Source organism: Manacus candei, unplaced genomic scaffold (genome assembly GCF_025592945.1).
Source record: "Manacus candei isolate 608988 ecotype Guabito, Panama unplaced genomic scaffold, ASM2559294v1 h1tg000074l, whole genome shotgun sequence".
Taxonomy (NCBI): Eukaryota; Metazoa; Chordata; class Aves; order Passeriformes; family Pipridae; genus Manacus; species Manacus candei.
Window position 1 is genome coordinate 654,194 of NW_026138122.1, and position 22,519 is coordinate 676,712.

General features: G+C 45.8%; 1 protein-coding gene across 5 annotated transcripts; it reads left to right on the forward strand.

Annotated features, from left to right (window-relative positions):
* The first annotated feature begins 216 nt into the window (after positions 1-216).
* On the forward strand, positions 217-21,527 carry TBC1D2 (TBC1 domain family member 2). Of its 5 annotated transcripts, none has more exons than XR_007907983.1 (15): positions 217-706; positions 2,449-2,856; positions 3,601-3,733; positions 4,639-4,780; positions 6,805-6,941; positions 7,546-7,733; positions 8,827-9,213; positions 10,069-10,179; positions 12,923-13,110; positions 14,274-14,744; positions 15,861-15,981; positions 17,399-17,584; positions 18,239-18,360; positions 19,080-19,819; positions 20,513-21,527. XR_007907983.1 is itself a non-coding variant. In XM_051809025.1 (15 exons), the coding sequence occupies exons 2-15, from the start codon at positions 656-658 to the stop codon at positions 19,279-19,281; spliced, it is 2,847 nt and encodes a 948-aa protein (XP_051664985.1). In that variant the 5' UTR covers positions 217-457; positions 537-655; the 3' UTR covers positions 19,282-21,527. The 5 variants fall into 5 exon arrangements, 3 of the variants coding, with proteins under 3 accessions (XP_051664985.1, XP_051664983.1, XP_051664986.1); XM_051809025.1 differs by having other exon boundaries at positions 217-457; positions 537-706; positions 19,080-21,527; XM_051809023.1 differs by having other exon boundaries at positions 19,080-21,527.
* The last annotated feature ends 992 nt before the right edge of the window (positions 21,528-22,519 follow it).

Sequence of the window (22,519 nt, forward strand, 5' to 3'; positions counted from 1 at the left end):
TCCCCTGTAGCCTTGACTCCTTTCCATGTGCACCATCACCCTGGTGAATCACTTTCTTCCCCCCAACCAGCTGAAGCGCCCTTCTTTATTACTATTTTCCCCTCCGCGTCCCCGCCGCGCTGCCCGGCCCGGCCCCCCCGCCCCGCCCCGCCGGGCACCGCCGCGGGACCGGCCCGGCAGGAAGCGCAGGGCGGCGGCCGCAGGTGTTCCCGGAGGGAGCTGCGCGTTCCCGCACCGCCACCACCCCACCCCCAAAATCCTCCGACCAGAGGGCGGCTCGGATTCCCTCCCCCGCCGCCGCCCGCTACAGGCGGTGCCAGGGTCAGCGCCGTGCCAGGCTCCAGCCGCCGGCGCTGCTGCCCCGGCGCGGTGCAGCTGGGCTGGGAGGCGCTTCTGCGAGAGGCACGGGGAGGGCTCTGGGGCTGCCTTGTGCCGCTCACGCCGCAGCTCCGGAGAGGTTCGTGCGCAGTTCACCCTGTTCTGTTTTCATTGATGAGTCAGTGTTAAGGCAGCTTTTTGCTAAATGTATTTTTCAGACAGTTCCCTGGCAACGACCGGACCGAAGGAAACCTGGAGCAGAAGCCGCTTTTCTGTTGCTGTTGGGTTTGTTGGAGGCTGTGGTTACCTGCTTGGTGGTACTTGCAGCAGTAGCTCTATGCCAGCAGACGGTGACTTCCAGGAGCATCTCTCGGCTTCTTTTAAGGAGGTGAGATCTTATCTAGAGGGCTTTGCAATACAGATCTGACATGACTCCTTGTAACTTGGTGCTTGAACCTGAAATGCTTACTTGATCCTGTTCATGGTGTGGACCATCATGCTGGTAAGAGATGTGATGGAGTCTTCAGACTGTACAGGACATAGTTGGTACTACCATTAAAGCTCTGGGGTCCGTTCAGGGGAGTTGAGAGTGTTACTTCCTCCTGATGATAGTTCATTTGTGCCAGGTAAAATTCGTTTGGAAATGAAGCTTTTGGGTGTTACAGAACCTTAGTTGAGGCAACACCTTCATGAAGGGTGCTTGTTGTTGGCATTTGTGAATGTGCTCAGCACCAAGATCCATGGCCATGGTAGTCAACTAAAAGAATTTCAGTAGCTTTCCAAAAAGAGCGAACATTATCAGTAGTTGTCTGTAAAGCTGATGTGGGAACAGGAGTTGGCAGCAATAAACATGATGGTGCTTAGCAAGCGCTAGGGTGGGTAAGCCTTCTTTTAGTCATGAGGATAAGTTGTTCCTCAGAGTGTGAGGTTGGGCAACATCTCTGTGTGCTCCGTTGTATTATCTCCATTCACATGCTGTCATACAGCTGGATGTTGCGTTTAATAGTTTTGTGTCTGCAGTTAGATTCCCACTAACTCAACACTGCAACAATTTATTTGCTTACATATTTGCTTCAGATATGTTAGTGTCTGAAACTGAAGTTTAAAAAAAATGCAAAAAATTATTTGTAGATACTGTTCTGGTGTGTTGTTAGCTTTCTTTATACAGGAGCTGTGGGTGTTTGCAGCTCTGAGCAGAAAATCACACCTGTCATATGGTGAAGCACTTGAAAAACTGCTCAGAAGCATGGCAGAATTGATCCTTACATATGATCAAAATTCATCTGAATGCATATCTGAGCAGCTGGCTACAGTTTTTAAGTTGGCCCCTTCTCTGAGAGAAAAGTGGAACTAGAGATCTACACAGATCCCTGCCAGCATGTTTTTTCTCTTTTGCACCTTGTGTTCCCCCTGGGACCCAGGTGGTTACTTTGACCACTGAGCAACCAAGTCTCTTTTGCAAGGATCACAGAATTACTTTCTCTGATGCATAATCGATCATATGATTCCATCCTACTGGATGAAGAACTAACACATAGCATACAGGCTTTTTAACAAAAATATTCAGCTGACACAAATTAGTTAAAAGGATCCTGCATAAGGCTGGATTTTTCTCCAGACACCATAGTTTAAAGTATTCGTTGAACATTCAGTGTAATTACCAGGACACGCTTACCTCCAACCCCTTGACCTAAGTATGTGCCTACCCCCAGAGCTTTTTATCTTGCCATGTTTTCTACAACCATTCCTTAACATTTTAAGTCCCGAATGCTCTCATTATTGCTATTGATTTTGTATGCTCACAGGTTGTACTTATTTTTCACTCAAAAGATTATTTTTTATTACTGTTTCTTAGTTGCTAGTCCAGGCTAATTTAGAAATGAAAAAGGCAGAAAGCAGATATGTAGAGGTCATCTGAGCACAGGAAGGCAGGGACCAACAACCAAAAGTAGAGTTGGAGATCTCGGCTGGGTAGTTTGAAAGCTAGGGTGTGTTTTTTTGTTGTATGCTAGACGTGAGCTTATTCCTTCTTTTTTATTTGCTTCAGATTCTATAATGATGATATAATCAGGATCTGCTGTTACTTATTTACCTAAAGAATTTCCTGTTTTGATCTATTTCCTGAAAGAGATGAAGAAAGGACCAGAAAGCGGAGCATGTCCCCTTGCAGCTCTAGGAAATTTAGTGGAGTCAAATCCAGATGATAACAGCAGAAATGGAGCCTCAGTGAAAGACAAAGATGTGCTTTCCTCTTCTGGAGAACTGGAAAACATACAGCTGAAACCTAGCAAAGAAACATCCAGAAAAAAACTCTGTGGCTATTTAAATAAGCTTGGCATCAAGGGACCAATCAAGACCTGGAAGTCTCGCTGGTTCTTTTACGATGAAAACAAATGTCACTTACTATACTACAGAACTGCCCAGGACATTAACCCTTTGGGGTCTATCGAGCTCTCCAGCGCCAGCTTTGACTGCAAAATGGAAAACGGGGAAGGGATTTTTGAGATCAGAACACCAAGCAGAGCTTTTACTTTGAAGGTAAGGGGCAGCATCTTCTTGGAATGAAACATTCCCAGTCAGGACTGCCAGATTTCTACTAAGGCATCTCTTAGCTTGAATTTCACTTTAGTCCTCCCAGCTTGGATCGTTACCATTTGGACCTAAATTACTTGCTTGATTTGGCAAGGGTGGGACTGCAATATCTGTGAGATGGCTGTTGTTTAACAGAATAGGAATAAAACCTGAGATGAGATGGCTGTTGTTTAACAGAATAGGAATAAAACCTGAGATGAGATGGCTGTTGTTTAACAGAATAGGAATAAAACCTGAACTGTGTGCTGAATTAAAGCAATTGAGGAGTCCTGCAGTCCACATGTAATGTACTGAACCAAAATGAACTCCCCTGTCTAAAATGATTGTTCCAGCAGAAATCTTTGCTAGATTTTTATCTCCATGAAAGTTGCTTTTAAGAAGCTCTGTGGGTGATTCCTGTCTAAAATAATTGTGCCATTTCTGCTTAGCCTTGGAGCATAGTAAACCAAAACACATTTAAAGTTAGGTCAGCAGTCCACTGAGCTTCTGCTACTTAAGGCCATACTAAAGATTTACTCTGTCCTCCCAGATCGGGGTGAGGACCAGAGGATACAGATTCAGCATAGGCTTGATGCAGCTGGCCTTTATTTCTGCTGACTTGTGTAGCAAAGTGGTGGTCATCCCCTCAGGATATGTCTCATGCTGATGAGATTATTCCCTTCCTTTTCCTGTTTTTTTTTTTTATGTTAGGCAATCAGCAAGCAGGCAATGATGTACTGGCTGCAGCAGCTGCAAATGAGACGTTGGGAATTTTGCAACACTAAGAGCAGATTTCCTGTGGGCAGCTCCCAGCTTGTGAATGAACCTCTAGCTGGCAGAACAAGTAGGTGTTGAGTATGTCAGCTTTTCTGTTGCTTTCTGCACACCCTCCATGGATGGTGTTCCTCATCTGTAAGTGGGCAGAGGTTTTGGCCAGATTTTTAAATGCGGGTGCCAACTGTCAATGCTTGTTCAATGTTTGGAACTTCTGCCTTATTATGCATGAAAGTGAATAAGCTGCCTCCAAATCCATAGCATGTGTTTGGAGATGTCCAGCTATTGTCTTATGATCATGAATTCTATCTTGATTTTCCTCACACATCTGAAGTGTACACATTTGGTATATTCCCTTCCTCTTGCTAGGCCTGTGAAATTTAGAGTGAGCAAGTTTATTTTCAGCAGTGATATGAAGAAGTGGTGGTACACAGATGGGTGGATCAGGGGAGGGTACAAACAGGGTGTCCACCTGTTTAGTCATGACTGGATACACATTTTGTTTGAGACAAATAATTCCCTCCCTAGTAAGTGTCTGCTCTGAAAGGTTCTGGGTACCTTGGCATTTTGGTACAGCAGGGAAAAATTTGGTAACAAACTGTGGAGACTTTGTTACCCACACATTAAAACTATGAAACATGATTTGGATGTGGAAAGAGAATGGCAAAGTCTCCCTTACTTATTTCTCTAGGCAGTTAAAAAGTTTAATTGTTTAGGGTTAGTCGTTCTTATATATATGGTTGAAATCACATTATTGTCCTCAAATAGATGATTGTATTTGTACATGGAAACTTCTGTAATTTGATGGAAAACTAAGGAAGACTGCTCTGCTCTCCTAGTTCCACCTGACCATTTGAACATACAGTGTATACCCGTAGTAAAATATTGTGCCTCTCAGGTTACATGAAGGAGCCAAAGTCCAATGGAATTCTGTCTTTCTCATTTGCTTTTGTGTTCTGTTTTGTTTTTACATAGATGTGGTTGACAATGATGACTTTCTGCCTTTGGTGAAAACACCAACAGAAGCAGTGGGTTTAAAGGCAGCATCTTTGCCTGCACCCCAGACATCTACTGCTTTGCAGAACATCTCCCTTAAGCACCCTTGGACAGAGATACAGTAAGTGAATGAAGAGAACTAGATTGCAGAGTGCTGTTGACATGCTGGTCTACCACTATGTGCCTTCCTTGCCTGTCGTGTGTTGTTTGAAACAGGACTCTTGCCTAGGCGGAAGAACTGTAAATCAGCTTTTTAAGGATAGTCCAGGCTAAAGTAAACTTCCTACCAGAGGGTCTTTCACATACCCCAGTTCTGATGCATTTCACATCATCTTGTTCTCTTAGCAAAGATCCTAGTGGCAGACCTAGGACTTGGTTAAACTCTCTTCAGTGTAAGCAGTGCCTTGCATGCCTGTGATGCATCTGCACAGCACTTGTGGAAGGGCACATGGTCAGGTTGAGCTGGACTCAGTAGGTAGTGATAGAAACCCATTAGCACTTTTCAGTTGTTTCAAAGGACCTTGAATGTAGTGCATTCTCTAAAGCAGGAGCTCCAAGGAAAAGGTTCTTGAGCCTGTAATATGGCCTGACTGCACAGTTTGCTACTCCTCCTTCTGGATTTCAAGTTGCAAGCCTTGGGCAGGTACAGTTGCACAAAAGCAACCCTATTAATATCTCAGAGGGTATTTCCTAATCACTTATTTACATATAACTAAAAAAATGTGTAGGTGGCACAGGTGTAGTAGGTAGCCAGCCACCTGCCAAATATTTTTGTTTGGGAGGTTGCCTGTTGTTTTTTACCACCACTGCTGTGGCTATAATCTGATGCCCATAGGAGGAAAGACCCCCATGGGACCAGTGAGTATCACAATCAGCTGTACTCTTTTGCAGGCTATGCATTTTCTCCTACTCACTAATTTTTGATTAAAAGTAACGCAAACATTATCTCCTCCCTCACCCCCCCAACTCCCCAGCCTTGCTTTTGTGAGCCTGACTAGCAATAGTCTCTTTTCAGCTTCAAATTGTATTGCTCCCCTCGTTCTGTAAACATCTCTCCAGGCTCTCTCTCACTGTCAGGCTGGATCTTCATGAGTGTAACATGTCTGGATCCCTGAGCTTCTGCAGTCTGAGGGGAAAAACAAACTGCAGCATGAGGTAGAGAAAATCAGGAAAATTGCATTAGATGAGTACTAACTGCAGACAACAGGGGTTGAAGGTCTGCTGATCTTAAGCGCCAGTGTGTTCTCTGATGTCAGTAACGTCTGTTCTTCTGCTCTGGAGCCAGTAGCAAGGCAAAAGGAGAACAGTATCTAAATGGTACCTTCATTTACAGTTAGGAAAGTAGCAGAGGTCTTTTGCAGACCTCAAAATGGGGCTTATTTTGTTTTAGCTGATGGGCAGCATGTGAGGAGAAGGGAAAAGACCTGTATGCATACCTTTTTGCATAGGTTTTACAGAAAATACTTGTACATTTGTGGCTCTGTATGATGCTGTAAAGTGCTTTTGACAATTAATGCTTTTGACAATATCTGATAACAGCAGCTGAAACAAACTGTTTCTGGGTCTGACTGCAAATTTGTTCCAGAATCTTTCTATTCCATTTAGTCTATTGACTTTGTTGTGGCAAGGTTATTTATTAAATGTGGTTTGGAGCACAGAACCCATGGCTGCTTCAAATCTGATCCTTGTCCAAGTTTTGGCTTTGCTGTAGGTAGCTGAGCTTTTCTTGGCACTTGGGGATTTCTGCCATGTGCTAAGGGAAGGGGCAGAGAGAGGAAGGGAGGAAGAGAGGGAAGGAGAAAGAGAGGGGAGAGACAGATGTTGTTGGTCTACTGTTACCTTTGATCCCTCTGTTTCATCTGTTATGTATAGGGCTCAAGCACATGGGGAAAGATCACTGGATTTTATGTTGCCGTGCTGGTACTGATTTTGTGTACAAAAGTTACAGCAGTTTAAGCCTTGCTCCCCTCAGATCCACCAATGCTGTGAAGAGTTCATTTTCTCAGCACATGAAAGAGAGAGGTTTTGGGAGGCGAAGTGGGAATTAAGGGGAGGTAGAGGCATTGAGTAGTTTGAATGTGCACTGACTGCAGTGATCATGGCTTCTCCTGTTCACTAGCCTGTCTTGATCTCTTCTTGTTTCAGAAACACTGTCTACAATATCTGTGGCTCCAAACAGCTCTGGGGGAACAATGAGAATGTCTTCAGCTTCGATGAATTCCAAGAGCATCCTGCGAACCTGGATGAGGAACAAGAGGCGGAAGTGGAGGCAGGGTGTGCAGGTGATTGTTACTGAGCTGTGTGAGCGGGTCTGAGCATGATGCCTTTTAGTAGGAATCAGGACTTAGCAGGAATGGGAAGGAGAGGGTGGCAAGTTGTCAAGGGATATGAAGACTTATCACATTGTCTCAGGTCTCTTCCTGTCTTGTTGCTACAAGACTGGCTCTTTTGGCTCTGCTTCAGGTTGCGTTTGTCTATATCTTCAACCTCTGCAACCTTCTGCAGAGGCAAAAACCCCCAAAATCCATGGTGCCAGACATATTTCTTTGAGATAGAATCACTGCACAAGCAGAGGCTAAGCAGAGCAGCTCCACTGCATGCTTACCTCTCTATGGTGGTAACTTGCATTTGCTGTGGGTAAGATACATGAGGAGGGTGCAACGTGGGTTAACAGGTACCATAAAACTGCATAGCTTAATTTATTCTGGGTGTACCTGTGTCTGATCCCTACTGTTTCAGCTTCAATCCTGTGGATCCCAGCAGGTCAATTTTCCTTGTCCTGTGTGTCAACCTTCTCTGCAGAAGTGTTGTGAGTCCCCCAAAGCAAGACTTGGGAGTCCACAGTAGCAAAGCAATTCTATGTAAATTAAGCCTATCTCTCTTCAGTTAAGGAAGGAACCCTGGAGGATGGAAGGATGGAGTCCAGGCTGAACTGGATTAGGAAAGCCAGGTGGATGAACAGTGGCTTCCCAGGCTCACATGAAGAACTGTCCAGGGAGAGGAACCCAATGGATAAAGTGAGTGTTCTACAGCAACAGATCCTGACGCTGACAGAGGAAGTCAAGTCACAGAAGGTAAGTGTGGTGAAGAAACTGCTGCTTCTACAGGCAGGGCCCTGAGACTGGTTGCAGGGACTCCCTGTATGTTGGTCTTAGGCTGAGAAGTGCTCAGCAGGCACTAATGGGACCACTTGAAGCTCCTGGTGTTACCACTTTGTGTGTGCCTGATTGTGCCCAGCACAAGGGAGGACCTCCAGCCATTACTAGGAAGTGCAGCCATCTAGAAGAGGGAGGTAAAACAAATCCAAGTGTGCTCTGCTGGTGTCTTGCTTGTGCATCTCTGTTGCTCACTGATGGTATGAAGTACAGTTCTGAATAGGTACTGTGACACTGGCAAGAACTGTCAAGTGGAGTCATGCTGTTAACAAGAAGTCATTCTTTTTGAACAGTGAACCACCACTAAGATGTGATTTGACTAGAGAAGTCAGGACACGAGTCACTGCAAGGGCTGTCTCTCATGAATGAAACTGTTCTTCACAGATGGGGAGCAATGCCAGGTTCTCCACTAATGATGTTGGTAATAATTCCAGCGGAAGAGACAGGAGAGCCAGGTCCCATGTTGGGCAGTCAATTGCATCCTTGATTTGCTTTTTTAAGTGTCTGAGATGGCAAAGCCTGAATCAGCAACGTGTTGCTGGAGCAAGGTTTCATGCCTTCGGGTAGGATGGAGCTAGGGAGGACTCTGGCAGTGGGAAGATTAAAATGGATACTGCAATTACCTCCTGGTAGCACAGGAGGATGCAGACTGCATTATTTCCTCCCAATTTTACCACACTGCTGACCAGTTCTCCAGGTTCTCTGCTGGGCCTCCCAGGAATGATTGTAGGAAAGCCAGAATTCAGACAGTGTGAGCAGCAGCTTCTGTGCTGCAATCCGCATAAAGTCAAATCATCTGCAACCTGCTGCAGAGACATTTCAGGCCCAGCTCTGCGAGCAGAACTTCTTTACTATGGTGTCAGTGTGATTTTAAGATTTCTGCATTCAGTTTTCCTTCTGAAATGAGTCAATTTCAAGATCTTGAGGACCTTTCACTGTTGGGTCTGTGCTGTCTGTGCTGCCATTGCCCTGGGCAGCACTGTGATGTGATGACTTTGCATTCCCTTTCCAGGAGCTGGTTAAACTTCTCCACAAAGCTCTGGAGGCAGCCCAGCAGGAGAAGCGAGTATCTAGCATGTATCTCACTGCAGCAGAAGATAAGGACAGGCTGGAGCTGGTGCGCCACAAAGTGAGACAAATAGCAGATCTGACTAGTCGACTGGAAGCTCTTGAACAAGAAAAGAAGGAACTGGAGCAGATACTGACTTTGAGAGACAGCCACATCCAGGAACTCAAGGAACACGTTCAGCTTCTGATGGAGAAGAACCACGCCAAACAGGAAGTCATCATGGCCTTGACAGAACAGATGGCCCGAGAGCTCTCTGACCCCCTGCAAGAAGACAACACTGTCACTGCAGAGACGTTGTATAAGCAGCAGGAGGAGATTGAGCACCTAAAGGTGTGTGAGACGACACAGGTCTTTTGGGGGCTCCCATTTCTGTTCCCTCAGGTTCAGTGGGAGGGTGTTTTTTGTGGGAAGCACAGAATATGCTTCTGCTAGTTGTTCCATCTGCCTTCAAAGGAGAAAGGCTGGAAGGGGCTCACCTGATGCCATTAGAGTGCTGAAAAAGCTTCTGGGTCAGCTTCAGCTCAGAGCTTGTTTTGTTTGACTTTGCATCATCATTCAGTGCTTGCCTCTTTCTTTGCTTTCTTTTGTTTCAGGGCTGCAGTCTCACTTGCTACCTTCACTAACTTGTTCCCCTGTGTTTCCTTCTTGAAAACAGTTTTCCAGTACATCCCGGTTCTTTCAGATCCATCCTGTTTTATGTGCAGAGTTGTAATGACCAGTTAGCGTGAGGTGGAGAATTGCCCAAAAAGCCACTTGCTACACTGGGGGAGAGTGTTTTTGCTGGCAGCCATGGGGCTGAGATTTGTTTCCTTTAAAAAAAAAAACAACAAACCAAAACCAAAAACAAATCAACCAACCATATGAAACCCAAACAAAGCACATATATTCTATATCTTATTTAGATGCTTCTCTAGCTTTATATGACCTGGATGTCTCCATGTTTTTTAAACATATACACGAATTTAGCATTTTCAAGTGTCTTGACGATGCATGACATTCCTATTTAATGTTGTGCCTTGGTTTCCTTTGTAGGCAGTATTTATCCTGGGGAGTCCTGTCTGCTCCCCAGAACACAAAATTTTTGAGGTACTTTATTGTCCCTAACATAACCTGGTGTCCCTGAAATGGGAGGGATTTTAAGCCCCCCAAGAACTCTCCTTGTATGACTGTTTTGCTTCATGGCAGGATGATATAGAGGCATACAAAACCCAGAATCAGTTTCTCAATTCGGAGATCCACCAGGTTACTCGACTCTGGACAAGTGCTGCTGAGAATGAAAAAGCTCTTCTGATGAAGGTAAGGCAAAATGACCTTCTTCCTTTGATGTGAACTGTTACTAATTTATTTTCAAAATTGACACTAGAATGGATTTTGATCTGCCAGGAGCGAGCTTTCTTCCCAATGTCTTTTTTTAGTGTGACCTTTCTTCTGCTTTGTGTTGTTCACAAATTAGACATGATCATTTTCATTCTGCAATAGAAGTAAAATACCTGCAAATTTCAGTCTTAAGGGTGCTGAAACTTAACCCAGATTTCTGCATTTCAGTTATGCTTTTGTACACAAATGAAAAAGCAACACTGTGTAGGCAATCAGAAGAGGTTCCTGAGGGCTGACAGACTTGAGTCCTGGCTCCATTTAGTCATGGTTTCTCTGCTAGACCTGGCATTGCCACGTGGCAGCAGTCTTCAGGTCCTGCAGTTAGATCAGAACTTTTATGTTTTTCTTAAGTTTTATTTTTATTTCTAGCCTTGCAAGTGTGCATAACCTGGTTACTCTCAGACTTGTCTAATCCTACCTTTTGGTCTTGAACCATTTCAAGGGCTGGTGGTGTGTGCTGGCATTTGTTCTGTGGGTTTTGCCAAGGTTTTACTTCCTTGGTTTTTAAGGTATTGTCATGAATGAATGTTTTAGGTTGCTTGAAGAAACACTGACAAAGCTATCAGCTAAAGCAGGTTTAATATTAAAGTGAAAGCATGACAAAGTTTGTTGGCAAGGCTTGCTCTACTACTTACTGGATGGTTAAAGCACACAGAGGAAAACTAGTACTAAAACCTAAAATCGATAAATCTAAAACTAAAATCAATCAAAAATGATCTGTGTGGAGGCTGGAGATGGAAAAACGGGAAAGGGTAAGGATAAAAGGAATAAGGAAGACCCTCCCATTGAGTCACAACGGTCAGCATGGACCCCTTGCCAAACTGAGCCCTGAACTTGACTAACAGTTTAGGCCTAAAGGTTTAATAGCGTTAAGCTTAGCAGCACTTAATCAGTAGTTTAATTTAATAAAAGGTTCATACAGAATTTACTATAGCACAGCAGTAGCCCACTTGTAGGCCTAACTTACTTACAAATCCATGGTACTTAAGAATCTAGGAGAGCAGCACTCATAGTGCATTTGCTGTAGCATATTCCCACTTGCACACACACAGACCTGTGGAGTATGTACAAGGTATACACCTGTGAAAATTTCCTCTCGAGTTCAGTGAAGTACTCATGTTGGATGACTTTGCAGCTTCTCAACAGGCAAAGAGTGGAGCCTCAAGGAGTGGAGGCATCATCTCAGAGTCTGTGGTTGTCATTTGGTGGTGGTCCTCCAAGTATAGCAAACTTGAGAGCTGTCTGGCTCTGAGACATGCCCCACTCAGAGGGAGGTTGCTGGTCACAGGCCACTGCAGTCTGGGAGAGCTCAAAGGGTCTCACATAGGGTCACATGAGAGTGGGCTGTAGTCATAGTAATTTTCCATCCTGGCTGCAATTTGGGCTGGTAACTTTTTTTGAAAGTTTGGTAACAAAAATGTTATTCCACTTGGGTTTGCAAGAAAAATAAGTTTCCAGTGCTGTTCATTAAAAATCAGGAGCTCGTTAGACAGCAGAAATTCCTGGGAGCAGACAGTGTTTCTGATAAGCTCAAGAGGAGCTTAGCCCAGGCCCCGTTCATCAGGGCTGAAGCCTAATGAGCATTTCTGAGATCATAGTGTGGCCTGAGGTGGGGGATGCACCACCACAGGTATGTTTCCACAGTTGTGGATTCTGGAACAGGGCAAAAAGGTGCTTCTGAAGTGTTATTGCCATTCTTAAATCTGTTTGCTTTCTAGTTCTTAGAAACCCTGCCTGCCTCCTAACTTACTGCCCTCTCTGATCCTGAAACAGCCATAACCTTCAGAAAGGAAGTAATTGGACCAGCCCAGCATGCTCAGTGTGAGGCAACATGCTGATTAAAGTGGTAGTATGAAAGTCTCCCATGCTCCTTCCTGTCCCCTCTATATGCAACCTAATTCTCTCCATGGTTTCTGTTTCGTTCTTGTTTTCCACTGCTGCTTCCACTGAACAGGAGTCTTCACTGAGCTTCCTTTGAGACACTGGGTGAGTCTTGTCACCTCTGTGGCCTCAGTCCCTCACTTGTGGAGTGGGCTAACAGTCATCATTCTTTTTTTCTGCTTTGTGTGCCCTGGAGTATGGTGGTGTCAGGTACTGTCCTGGTGTTTGAACTCAGCTGGGCTTCCTGTGCTTGAGAAACGATGTGTACCAGTGCCATGGGACTGGGGGTGCTGAGGGGCATGTGGCACCTGGTCCGTGGTGCTGCCATGTATCCTGAAAATGGTATGCTTATAGCTCGGTCTCAGGAGTGGTGTGTTTTGTCAGGGCACAGCTCAATGTGGTGTACACAACTTGTGTGAGGGGCAGGGAAAAAGACTGCAGAGAATTCAGATGCAGTGGCTGCTCTTGGATCGTGTCCTGAGTTGAGCTGGCTGGAATATGGCCACCCACTGGTGTAATGCAGTGCTAAAGTAAGTGATGATGTAGTAGGTCTCCCATGCAATAAGCAACTTCTGGTCCTGCAGTATGTGCTTGTTGATAGACCAAGGTGATTAATTTGCATCTGCAGTTCCACTGACTGTAGAAAACTACTGAATGTGTTTTCTGGGGCTTTGCTGTTCAACAGTCTTTGCTTTATGTGCAGACCAGGCCAGTAGAGAGCAGTGGCAATGCAGGAAGAACTGCCACTGAGCCAGCTTTTTACTTCTTGTTTCCCCATCAGTGTGCCTGCCTGCAAGCAAGAAACTGCCAGATGGAGAGCAAGTACTTGACAGTCTTGCGGAAGCTGCAGGAGGCTGTGCCTGGCCTGCCCAGCTCCCATGCTGAGTTGGTGAAGAATCTCATCCAGGAATCGCTCCAGTGGGATGTGAAGGAAGAAGCAGAAGAAGGTTTTAACTTGAACCCTGTAAGGTAAGAGTCAAGAGCTTGGAAATATTAACACCCTTGTAGAAGCCTGTCTATGAAGGGGAATGTGCAGGCAAGAGAGATCTGGGAACATTTTTATAGCAGGGACTTGGAGTCACAACATAGCAGAGGAAGTTGAGGAAGCTGGTTTGGTTTGGTGTTTTGGAGACCATGAATATCTGATAGCAGCATATCACCATAGGTAGGGGAAGTTAAAGATGGTACAGCTAAAGTTTTCTTGTGGTGGCAGATAGTATGGCAAGTGATGACAGCCATGGATTGCCTGGGAGGTGAATAGTGGACATCAGGATGAACTTTCTCTGTAGGAGAGGCCACCTGGTAGCTGGGGCATCTCTGTCCTTAGACATTTTCTACTTGCCCTGTGCTAATCCCGGGGGCAGCCTTGCAGTGAAGGTGGGCTGCACTAGAAACCTCCAGAGAGCCTTGCCACCAGCACTGCTGGGGCCCCTACATGTGTTTATGCCTTCCTGCCCAGTCAGTGCTCCTGTTCTGTAGCAGTGTCCATTTTATCTGTTTAATGAGTCTCGCAGGTTCTGCAGATATCTTTGGAGATGAGACCCCTAGGCCAGGCTTGGTCCCTCTGTCAAGAATATGATGATACCTTACAAGTATCCCACCCTGTGGATGGACGGTGCACAAACCCTCAACGAGCTGTACTATCAGCACTCCTGGTGTGTTCCAGTTGGTAGGAGATTTTCACTGCGTACCAGGAGACATCAGAAAGGACTGTGGATCTCTGTTCTTTGGTCTGATGCCCCAAAGCCTTTGCAGTCCATTCCTACAGACCTGTCTCTGCCCTAGGACATGGTAGGGAGAAGGTACACAGGGTGAGCTAGATACTCCTTTAGGGGCTGGGGAGCTGTGAGAGAGGTCTGATGAGGCTGGGCCACAGCTCAGAGCAAAGTTACAGTTGAGTCTAAGGTTGTATGCCATTGCTGCAGGCTCCCATTGGTCCTCAAGGCTCTGAGACAGTGGGCATATCAGGCTATCACATGCTGCTGCCAGGGAAGTGAAGGAGGAGTACCTGTGCTCTGGCGTGGGTGATGGGAATGTGGCAGCAGGCTGTAGCTGGCATGACCCTAGGCAGTGTCCTTGACAGAGGTACTAGCACTGTCATTTGAACTAACCACTGCCTTGTGTTCCTCCAGTGAGTATGATGAGTATGGGTTTATGACTGTACCTGACTATGAAATTGAGGACTGGAAACTTCTGGCCAAAATCCAAGCCCTGGAGATAAAGTCCAACAAACTGCGGAGCCAGGAAATTGTGGAGAAGCCCCTCCGTGACAGGTGGAACAGCATTGTAGAGCTGAACCCCTCTGCGGAGTTGAAGAGCCTGATCCGCAGTGGCATTCCAGTGGAGCATCGGCAGCGGGTGTGGAGGTGGATTGTCAGCAGGCACTGCAACCGCCTGCCTGACCACTACCAGCGGCTGCTGCAGCAGAGCAGGAGCACTGAGCACCCTGCCTGCCGCCAGATCGAGCTCGACCTGCCCCGCACGCTGACCAACAACAAGCATTTCTCCTCTCCCACTTCCCAGCTCATTCCCAAGCTCCGGAGGGTATTGTTGGCATTCTCCTGGCACAATCCTGCCATTGGATACTGCCAGGGACTGAACAGGTGAGAAGCCAGGTATGCTGCTTCTTCATGGAATAGCACTGAAAAGGTGTAGACACATACTCCAGGCTGCGATGCTTGCCTCTCTGGAGTTCTGTCCTGGCTCTAGGTATTTTCCTGCAGAATTCTGCATTTGGTGTCTTTTTTTCAGCCAGTGTTGTTGCTGGGATCCAGCAAGCAGCAGGATGCACTTGTTTAGCGTCTTTGTAGTTACAGAAAGGGAAGGAACAGCTGTAGGAGGTAGGGTGAGGCAGTTCTAGAATAACAGCATGAGGCTGGGGCTGAATTTTTAAGTTGTAATGTACTCAGCATTGGTGATTCCTTTGTTTGCTGAGAAGAGTTGAGGGAAATGTCGTGAAATGTTAAGATACAAGGGAAGTGCAGCAAATAACTCAAGGAGAGGCTGAGGAAACTGAGGTGATTCTTTCTGGAGAAGAGAAAGTTCAGGGAACCTAAAAGCTTCTTTCACTTGGCAAAGACAGTTATAGGAAAGGTAAACACAGACTTCTTAGAATTGTCCTACCAAGTGAAAAAGGCACCGGGCACAAGCTTCAAGAAGAGAATCTCCAGTTGGAGCTTTTCACATGAGGAATATCTGTATAAGCTATTTCTGTTGTTCTTTGTGTGGTCTTCAGAAAGACATTTTCCACTGCAGAGAGCCCTTGATATTAGATGTCATCTGTCCAGTCTGTCTGAAAGGGATAAATCAGAGCTAAAGGAGGTAAGGGATATAAAAGAATGTATGGGAAGGTGAACTACATCGCAAATGGAGTACTTCTGAGTGAGCTCTTTCCTGTATTGAATAGCCAAAATCAACACATTACTAACTTCAGCAAATTTACAGAAAATTCCATTAGGTGGGAAACCCAGCTTTGTCACACCAGTTCCATATTTTCTGACAGAGGCACATGGGAAAGAAAATCACAGCCTTATGGTTCCTTCAGAAACATGCAGAACAGATCACTTGTCTCTCTGTCCAGCTGTCCTGATACATTGGATATTTTGGATACTGATGGACTGAAGACATGCCAAAAGAAGTCTTGTATTCTTCAGTTTGTGTGCTGGCTGATGACACCTCCTCTAGTGTTGTATTGCTTCACCGTGTCTTGTCCATCACAGATTGGCAGCTGTAGCTCTCCTGGTCCTGGAAGATGAGGAAAGTGCTTTCTGGTGTCTAGTCCATATTGTGGAGAACCTAATGCCAGCAGACTACTACAGTGACACACTGATAACATCACAGGTGAGCTTGGACTCTCACACAGTGCTTTACAGTAAAGGTTTAAAAGTGAGCAGTCAACTTGTGGTGCATTTGATTTCTCACAGGACAGTGATACCACTATGCAATTCTTTCTATTGCAGAGGTGTTGTAGACTTGAGAGTACAAAAGTGCTAGCAAAATTGATCCCCAGCACTAGGAAATTGGGTACTGCTCCTTGAAGGTCAACTTAGTCAGAAGGAAGATGCTCATTAATTCCACAGTTACTATTTTAAGGAGGGCTTAGTAGAGGTGAAGCAGCAAACTTTGATATGAAGAAGGCACCATTCTGCAGCCCTTCTGATAAAGGTAAAAAGATATCTTATAAAAAAGATATCTTTTTTGAAACTGCATTCTATCTTTGGAGTGCCGTGTGCAGGTGGATGAAAATACTGAGATTTTTATATTTGCTGTACTTGCCTCAGTTCATGATCAGAGACAGTGTGTATTCTTGCTTTGGGGCTCCCTGCAGATCAGAAAGCCCTCTGGCCATTTGAGAGAGTCTTTTTTAGAAAGACTTCCTGAACTCATGGTTAGTCTCTGAAAGTGTAGCCAAGATCCATGTAAAGAGGAAAGTCTAGGGTGATACTTTGTGGATTGGCTTGTTCCAGCTTTGCGTTGGCTGGAAAACTTAAGGTTCTTGCAAATTTTAAAGACAAAGCATATTACCTCATCTGGTTTGTACCACAGTGCCACAGTCAAGTGGGCTGACACAGCTGGGGCAGTAGTACGATATGGCATAGGGAAAGACCTAACCATGGTCCTGCTCCTTAGCACTTACCCTCTAGAAACCACAGCTCCGCTGACACGAAGCCTTTATAAACCTGTATCAAGGATCTCACCAAGTACATTCTGGGTTTCGGCTCGTGCAGGCAGAAGCAGAGCACAGGCAGTACTTGGACCACAAAGAGATGCTAATTGAGTTCAGGTCCTGCTTGTAAAGTCAAAGGCATTCTAGGTGTTCATTCTGTTGGGCCATGTGCAGTCATTCAGACCTGGGCAGGTTTTAATCCCTGTCATTCAACTGGTTGCTCATGGTATTACAGAAAATCCCAGGAAGACTGGTGCAGGAAGATGTGGCAGCATTTTTCTTCTCTACTTTGAGATTAGGAAGGAATATGATCCTTTTGAGTGAGAAGAATGTGCATATCTCTGCTTGTATCTTAGCCCTTTTTCAGCTCCACACCTTGCACTGGGTGCAGTGTGCAAGTACACTGCTCAGTAATTTTGAAGGGTTGAGAGACAAAGGATGCTCTGCTCTTCCTGGGGTGTGGTTCGCTAGAAGGCAGCACCAGTGATGACCCCAACACACAAGGGCCACTGTCCTGTTGCACAGCTCCTCCTTCAATACTAGGACTGCTGTTGACTAGGGCTTAGTAGTTTTCTTTTTTGTCAATTTTAGGTAGATCAGAGAGTCTTCAAAGACTTCCTGTCTGAGAAGCTGCCTCGCCTCATGGCTCATTTTGAGCAGTATCAGATTGATGTGTCACTCATCACCTTCAACTGGTTTCTGGTGGCCTTTGTGGACAGCCTGGTCAGCGACATCCTTCTGCAAGTGTGGGATGCCTTCTTGTATGAGGGAACTAAGGTACAACTCTCAGTCTAGGCCTCCCTCACATCTGTACCACCTCTGTGATGCGATGGCAGGGCAGTGGACATAGATATGTATCAAAGAGGTGGGAGGTTGAACCCCTTGTCCTTTCCTGCCTGTTTGGCAGCACGCCTTGATGTCTCTCAGTCTCCTATGTTGTCTGTGTACTTGCTGCCAGTAGGCAAACCTAACCCCTGATACTGTGCAGAGTATCCTTGGCACTTTTTATCAGGTATTTGCGCTACCAAACAGCTCTCTGATCGGCCATGGCATCTCCTGTTTTGTGACCTGGACACAAGTAGTATGACAGATTCAGGGAGCATAAGATAGGCCGTTATTGTCTGAAAATGTGTGTCCTGCATTGCCCCTGTGCATAGGGAGAACTGGAGACCCCTTGTGAAATCCCTGTGGTATCCTTTTGTAGGTCCTGCAATTCTCTAGGGCTGTAAATTAGCTTACAGAGGGTCATTCTCCTGAAATTTGCTCTGTGCTTCTTTAGGCTTGTCCTAGCACAGCCTGTTGAGAGCAGGAGTATCCCAGGGTCAAGCCTATGCTGCAGTGCTGTGTGCCTGACCCCATCTTTCATGCCAGCAGGGCCTGGTCCCTCAGCTGCTTAAAACTTGTCAACTCAAACACATTTCAACCCTCCAGGTCATATTCCGCTATGCTCTTGCGATTTTTAAATACAACGAGGAGGAAATCCTGAGAATTCATGACAGTGTGGAGATCTACCAGTACCTACGCTTTTTCACGAGAATGATCGTGGATGGCAGGTAGGACTGTGAGTTGTAGACAACCTTCCATCCTGTATTTGCACTTCCTTTCCTGTTGGGTCAGAATTGTCACTGATCTATTAAGAGAGATGCATATGCATTGAGAGGTCCATGGGACATGGATCGGTTTGTCTCTTTTTGACTTTCCCTTCCTGACATTACTTAAAATATTTTTGGCCCAGGCAAAATATTTTGGGGCTACAGCAGAGCATCTTTCCCAAATATTTTGGGACTACAGCAGAGCAAGCCCCAAATTCTGTGTCAACCTCTTTTTTGTAGCTACTGGAACTTGTGCTACTGCTTGCTGTGTTTCACTCAGCTGTAGTTGGGGTATTTGGGTACACAGCACAACTCGCAACCTTTAATGGCAATGTGTCTGAGGTGAAGATTTCCATGTTGAGAAGAGCTCAGCATCAGGAACATTCCTCCCCGAGAGGCCATCAGAATTGGCATCTGATCCACTCTCTTTTGACTGGTGGCTGCACACTGGTACCTTAAACGGTGGTGTGGTATAGGTGTATTTAAACTATTACTTGGGTTGGTGTGAGAAGAAATTGCCTGTGATTCCTTTAAGCCTCTGCTGCTTGGTGGCTTTTGAGCCCAGAGAGCTGAAGTGTGAGATCCTACTCTTTGCCTGCCTCAGGATGCCCTTGGTGTATCTGTTACCACGTGTTACCAACCAGTAAATTGGTTGACCAGACCTGTGTTTTCTGTTGTAGGAAGCTGATGAACATTGCCTTCAATGACTTAAACCCCTTCCCCATGAAACTGCTGAGGAACCGTCGGTCAATGCACAGGGAAGAGCTGGAGGCAGAGCTGTGTGAACTGGAACAGATCAAGGCAGCCTATGTAAAAGAAAGAGCAGAGCAAGGGCCTCAGGACCCAAAGGAGGTTGCTAGTGAAGAGGAAGAAGAGATTTAGCAAAAATAGGGTTGGCCCTCCCTTCCCTCCTATCTTGCAGAAGGTCATCAGTAGTAAGAGATAGACCAGAGGGGGAAGGGTGGTCACAGGAGCTCATCTGCCCCAGGAAGCAAGGCTGTAGTTCCTTGACCATTTGGGGACAAAGTCAGACTTTGTAATGGATTGGAAGATGTCAGAGGAGTTTTATTCTCTTCTGTACTTCTCCCCATTCAGCCCACCCTGTCCTGTACAGTTCAGGGTTACAGCTGAGGGTGCATAGGAAGTACCGGTTGTTGTACAATGACAGGAATTGACGTGGTGCAAAAGATTCAACCAGGCAGGGCTTTTCCACATTTTTCCAATGGAGGCTTGAGTGAGATCTTTATGTACAAGTAAAATCACTGGAAATAACGAACCGAGAACCCTCCCTCATTGGTACCTAAAGCAGATTGGTTAGGAAGAAAGCCTGCTCTTTGAAGGCATGGTGCCTTCAGTGGCTAGCCTGCCAGGAGAGCTTGTGTTAAACGTTGCAGTTACTGAGTCAAGACACTGCGTCCAGGTGAGTGTTGGGTCTGAGGAAGTCCTGGAAGCTGGAGAACATCACCCCATGGGATTTAGGCTCAGACATGGGAAATGGGTTGTGGGAGAGTGGAGTTGTCTCTCCAGTTTGGTTCCCGTGGAAATCCATGGGAGCAGAAGATGTGTCTCCCTGTCTGGCTGGGAAATGCTGGGAGCTCTCTCTCCTCTTTATTTAGCTTTGAGCAGAGCCATCTATGGATTGGCCTGACCCTGGCAGCACTCTGCCTTCCAGAGGTGAGTTTGCTCTGTAGAGGAACTCTCATCTCAGTGTGAAACCAACCACAGCCTGGCTTCAGGCAGGGCCTATGTTACAGAGACTTTTACTGGGAATGACCTTCTGATGGCCTCACGCTTGGCCAGGATGAGTGTGTGGCCATCTCTCTCTGCCCCACAGTTACTGTTTTCCTGTGCTGATATCCCTGTCTCTGACTCCTATTCATAATGGAGGGACAAGGTCTTTTCTGTAGGAGTTTACAACAATATTGAAGGTGTTTTGCCCATGGCTTATGACACTCTGGGAATGAACCTGCAAACCACAGGGACTAGGTCACAAAAGATGACCTGATTTTCTTTAGAAAAATCATTAATTTCCCCCAAACCCAGGTCTAGTACACAGAGATGCCCTATCTGTCTTTGGGAATGGGGTCTGATAGCCTTCTCCCTTGCCTCCCAGGCTTGCCCATCCCCTGGGCTGGATGCCCTGCCTGTGCGGCTCAGTCCTCCACAGACCCAGGATGAGTCAAGTGCTTCAGATAAATACAATTTCTTTTTCCTAACACAATGCCAGATCCTGCAGCCCCTTTCCTGCTGAGTGGTGCTTTATTCCAGGTGTGCCTGCAGTGCTGGCACTGACAACATGCAGCAGACCCTGCTGTAATGGGAGCTCTACTCTGTGTTTTTAGACTGACATTGAACCCCTGTGGATTATGCCTCCTTTAAACATCCTGTGGTTGACAACCCAACCCTTCAAGCTGTCAGTGCTTGCAGAGGAAGGGGAAAGATGCATTCATAGCCCATAGTGTCCTCAGCCTGGTGCCACAGACTCTGGTGGAAACAGCACCAGCCTCTGTTCACTTGAGACGCGTGGTCTGCCTCAGCTCTGCCTTAGGCACAACTGGACAAGTCAGCCAGCTTCAGTGAATTGTAGAAGACTGGGAGAGAGCTGTGGAGACCAACTGCACAGTATGGAAGTAATCAAAGTGGAAATGAGGTTTTGGGAAGAGTGGATAGATCCTCTGCGTGTCACTGAGAGCTGCACACATTGAAAGTGCGGGATGAGAAGAAAATGTTACTGGAATCTTACAACAATATCTCAGAAAATGCACTTGCGCCACCTAGGCAAGGTAGCCTAAAAGGCAGAAGGTTTTTCCTCACAGATGGTATTGCTAATGTAATTTACTCATACTATTATGTGCATGGGTGTGCACAAATACAGATTTTTGCTACTGCTACAGACATTATCTTTTAAATCAAGACCATGAAAATAACAAGTTTACTTAAATTTTTTTTATTCCTAGAGCTTTCTGCAACAGCTTAAAAATCTTTCCTCCTGACTTGCCCTTATGTTTGTTAAAAAAAGCATTTGAAACATGTATTATTAGACCAAACCATAGCCAGATTATCTCTGTGGTATATAATAAACTTTGGTCTATGTGGCATATAATGACCTGTTAAAAAATAAACACCTCTGAAGTAAATGTAAGAACCAAGGTGTTGTCCCTGGTGGGGAATTCTGAGAATAATTTTTAATTGAAATCAGAAGGGAAGGGCATCTCAGGTTTTTTCTTGTGTGTCTTCACCAGCTCTTGGTTTTGCTTCAGACATTATTTGCTAAGGGCTGTTTCCTCTGGTCATGTTGCTGACTAGTCACTTGTCATTCAGTGGGGTAGTTCTTTACTAAAACACGGTGGATGAAGGAATATCTGCAAAACCTATGCAGACCTGCATCTTGCCAACAAACTTACATGTCCTCTGGGCCCTACTCTACTTCCCTTGTGCTTCACAAACTTTAGGGGTACTGAAAAGCACTGAACTCAGGTCACAAGGTGCCAGCTGGGCCCGGAGGTTAGGTTTGTCTAATGCAAATCCCTCAGGCCTCTTTAAGACCTGCAGTGAGTATCAGTCAGTGGAAGGGGTGCTTTGAACAGAGGTTATCTCTGCATGGAATGCTCAAGGACGATTTCTGCTGCCACTGCCAGCTGTTGTGGCTGGGATACAGTTTGACCTGGTTGTGCAGCCCAGCAGCTCCTCCTGCCTGCACTGGCACCTGTGACTTTCTACCCAACACTTGTCTTTGCTGAGTCTTGCTGTATGCATAACAGTACTTGTTAAATTAAGCTTTCTGTCACTGCATTAATTTAAACCTTGGGATACCAGCTCCAACCTTAGAAAGGATGGTTTTGATTTCCACACCCACCCTCTTTCTTAGAATGTGCCATTAATCTATAGTTCACCTTGTTGCAGGACCGTGGGGCCACCTTAGGTTTATAGGGTTTGAGAGGATAAATTGGTGGAGGGTGGCCAAACACTGCTGGCTCAGTAAGTCCCTGAGCTGCAAACAGGTAGAGGTCATGAGGCTTCCCTTCTTCCCCCCTTTTTGGCCCTGGGTGATGTTGGGCTGGCAGGATCTATGCCTCTGTATGCTGCAGCTCAGCCCTTGCATATAAAAGCACTAGTGCTC

Excerpts from the sequence above, each read along its gene's own strand:
- TBC1D2 (XM_051809023.1), top strand. The coding sequence starts at position 524 with ATGTATTTTTCAGACAGTTCCCTGGCAACGACCGGACCGAAGGAAACC. Across the intron at positions 10,180-12,922 it reads AAAAAGCTCTTCTGATGAAG|TGTGCCTGCCTGCAAGCAAG; the intron begins GTAAGGCAAAAT and ends TTTCCCCATCAG. Across the intron at positions 13,111-14,273 it reads TTTAACTTGAACCCTGTAAG|TGAGTATGATGAGTATGGGT; the intron begins GTAAGAGTCAAG and ends GTGTTCCTCCAG.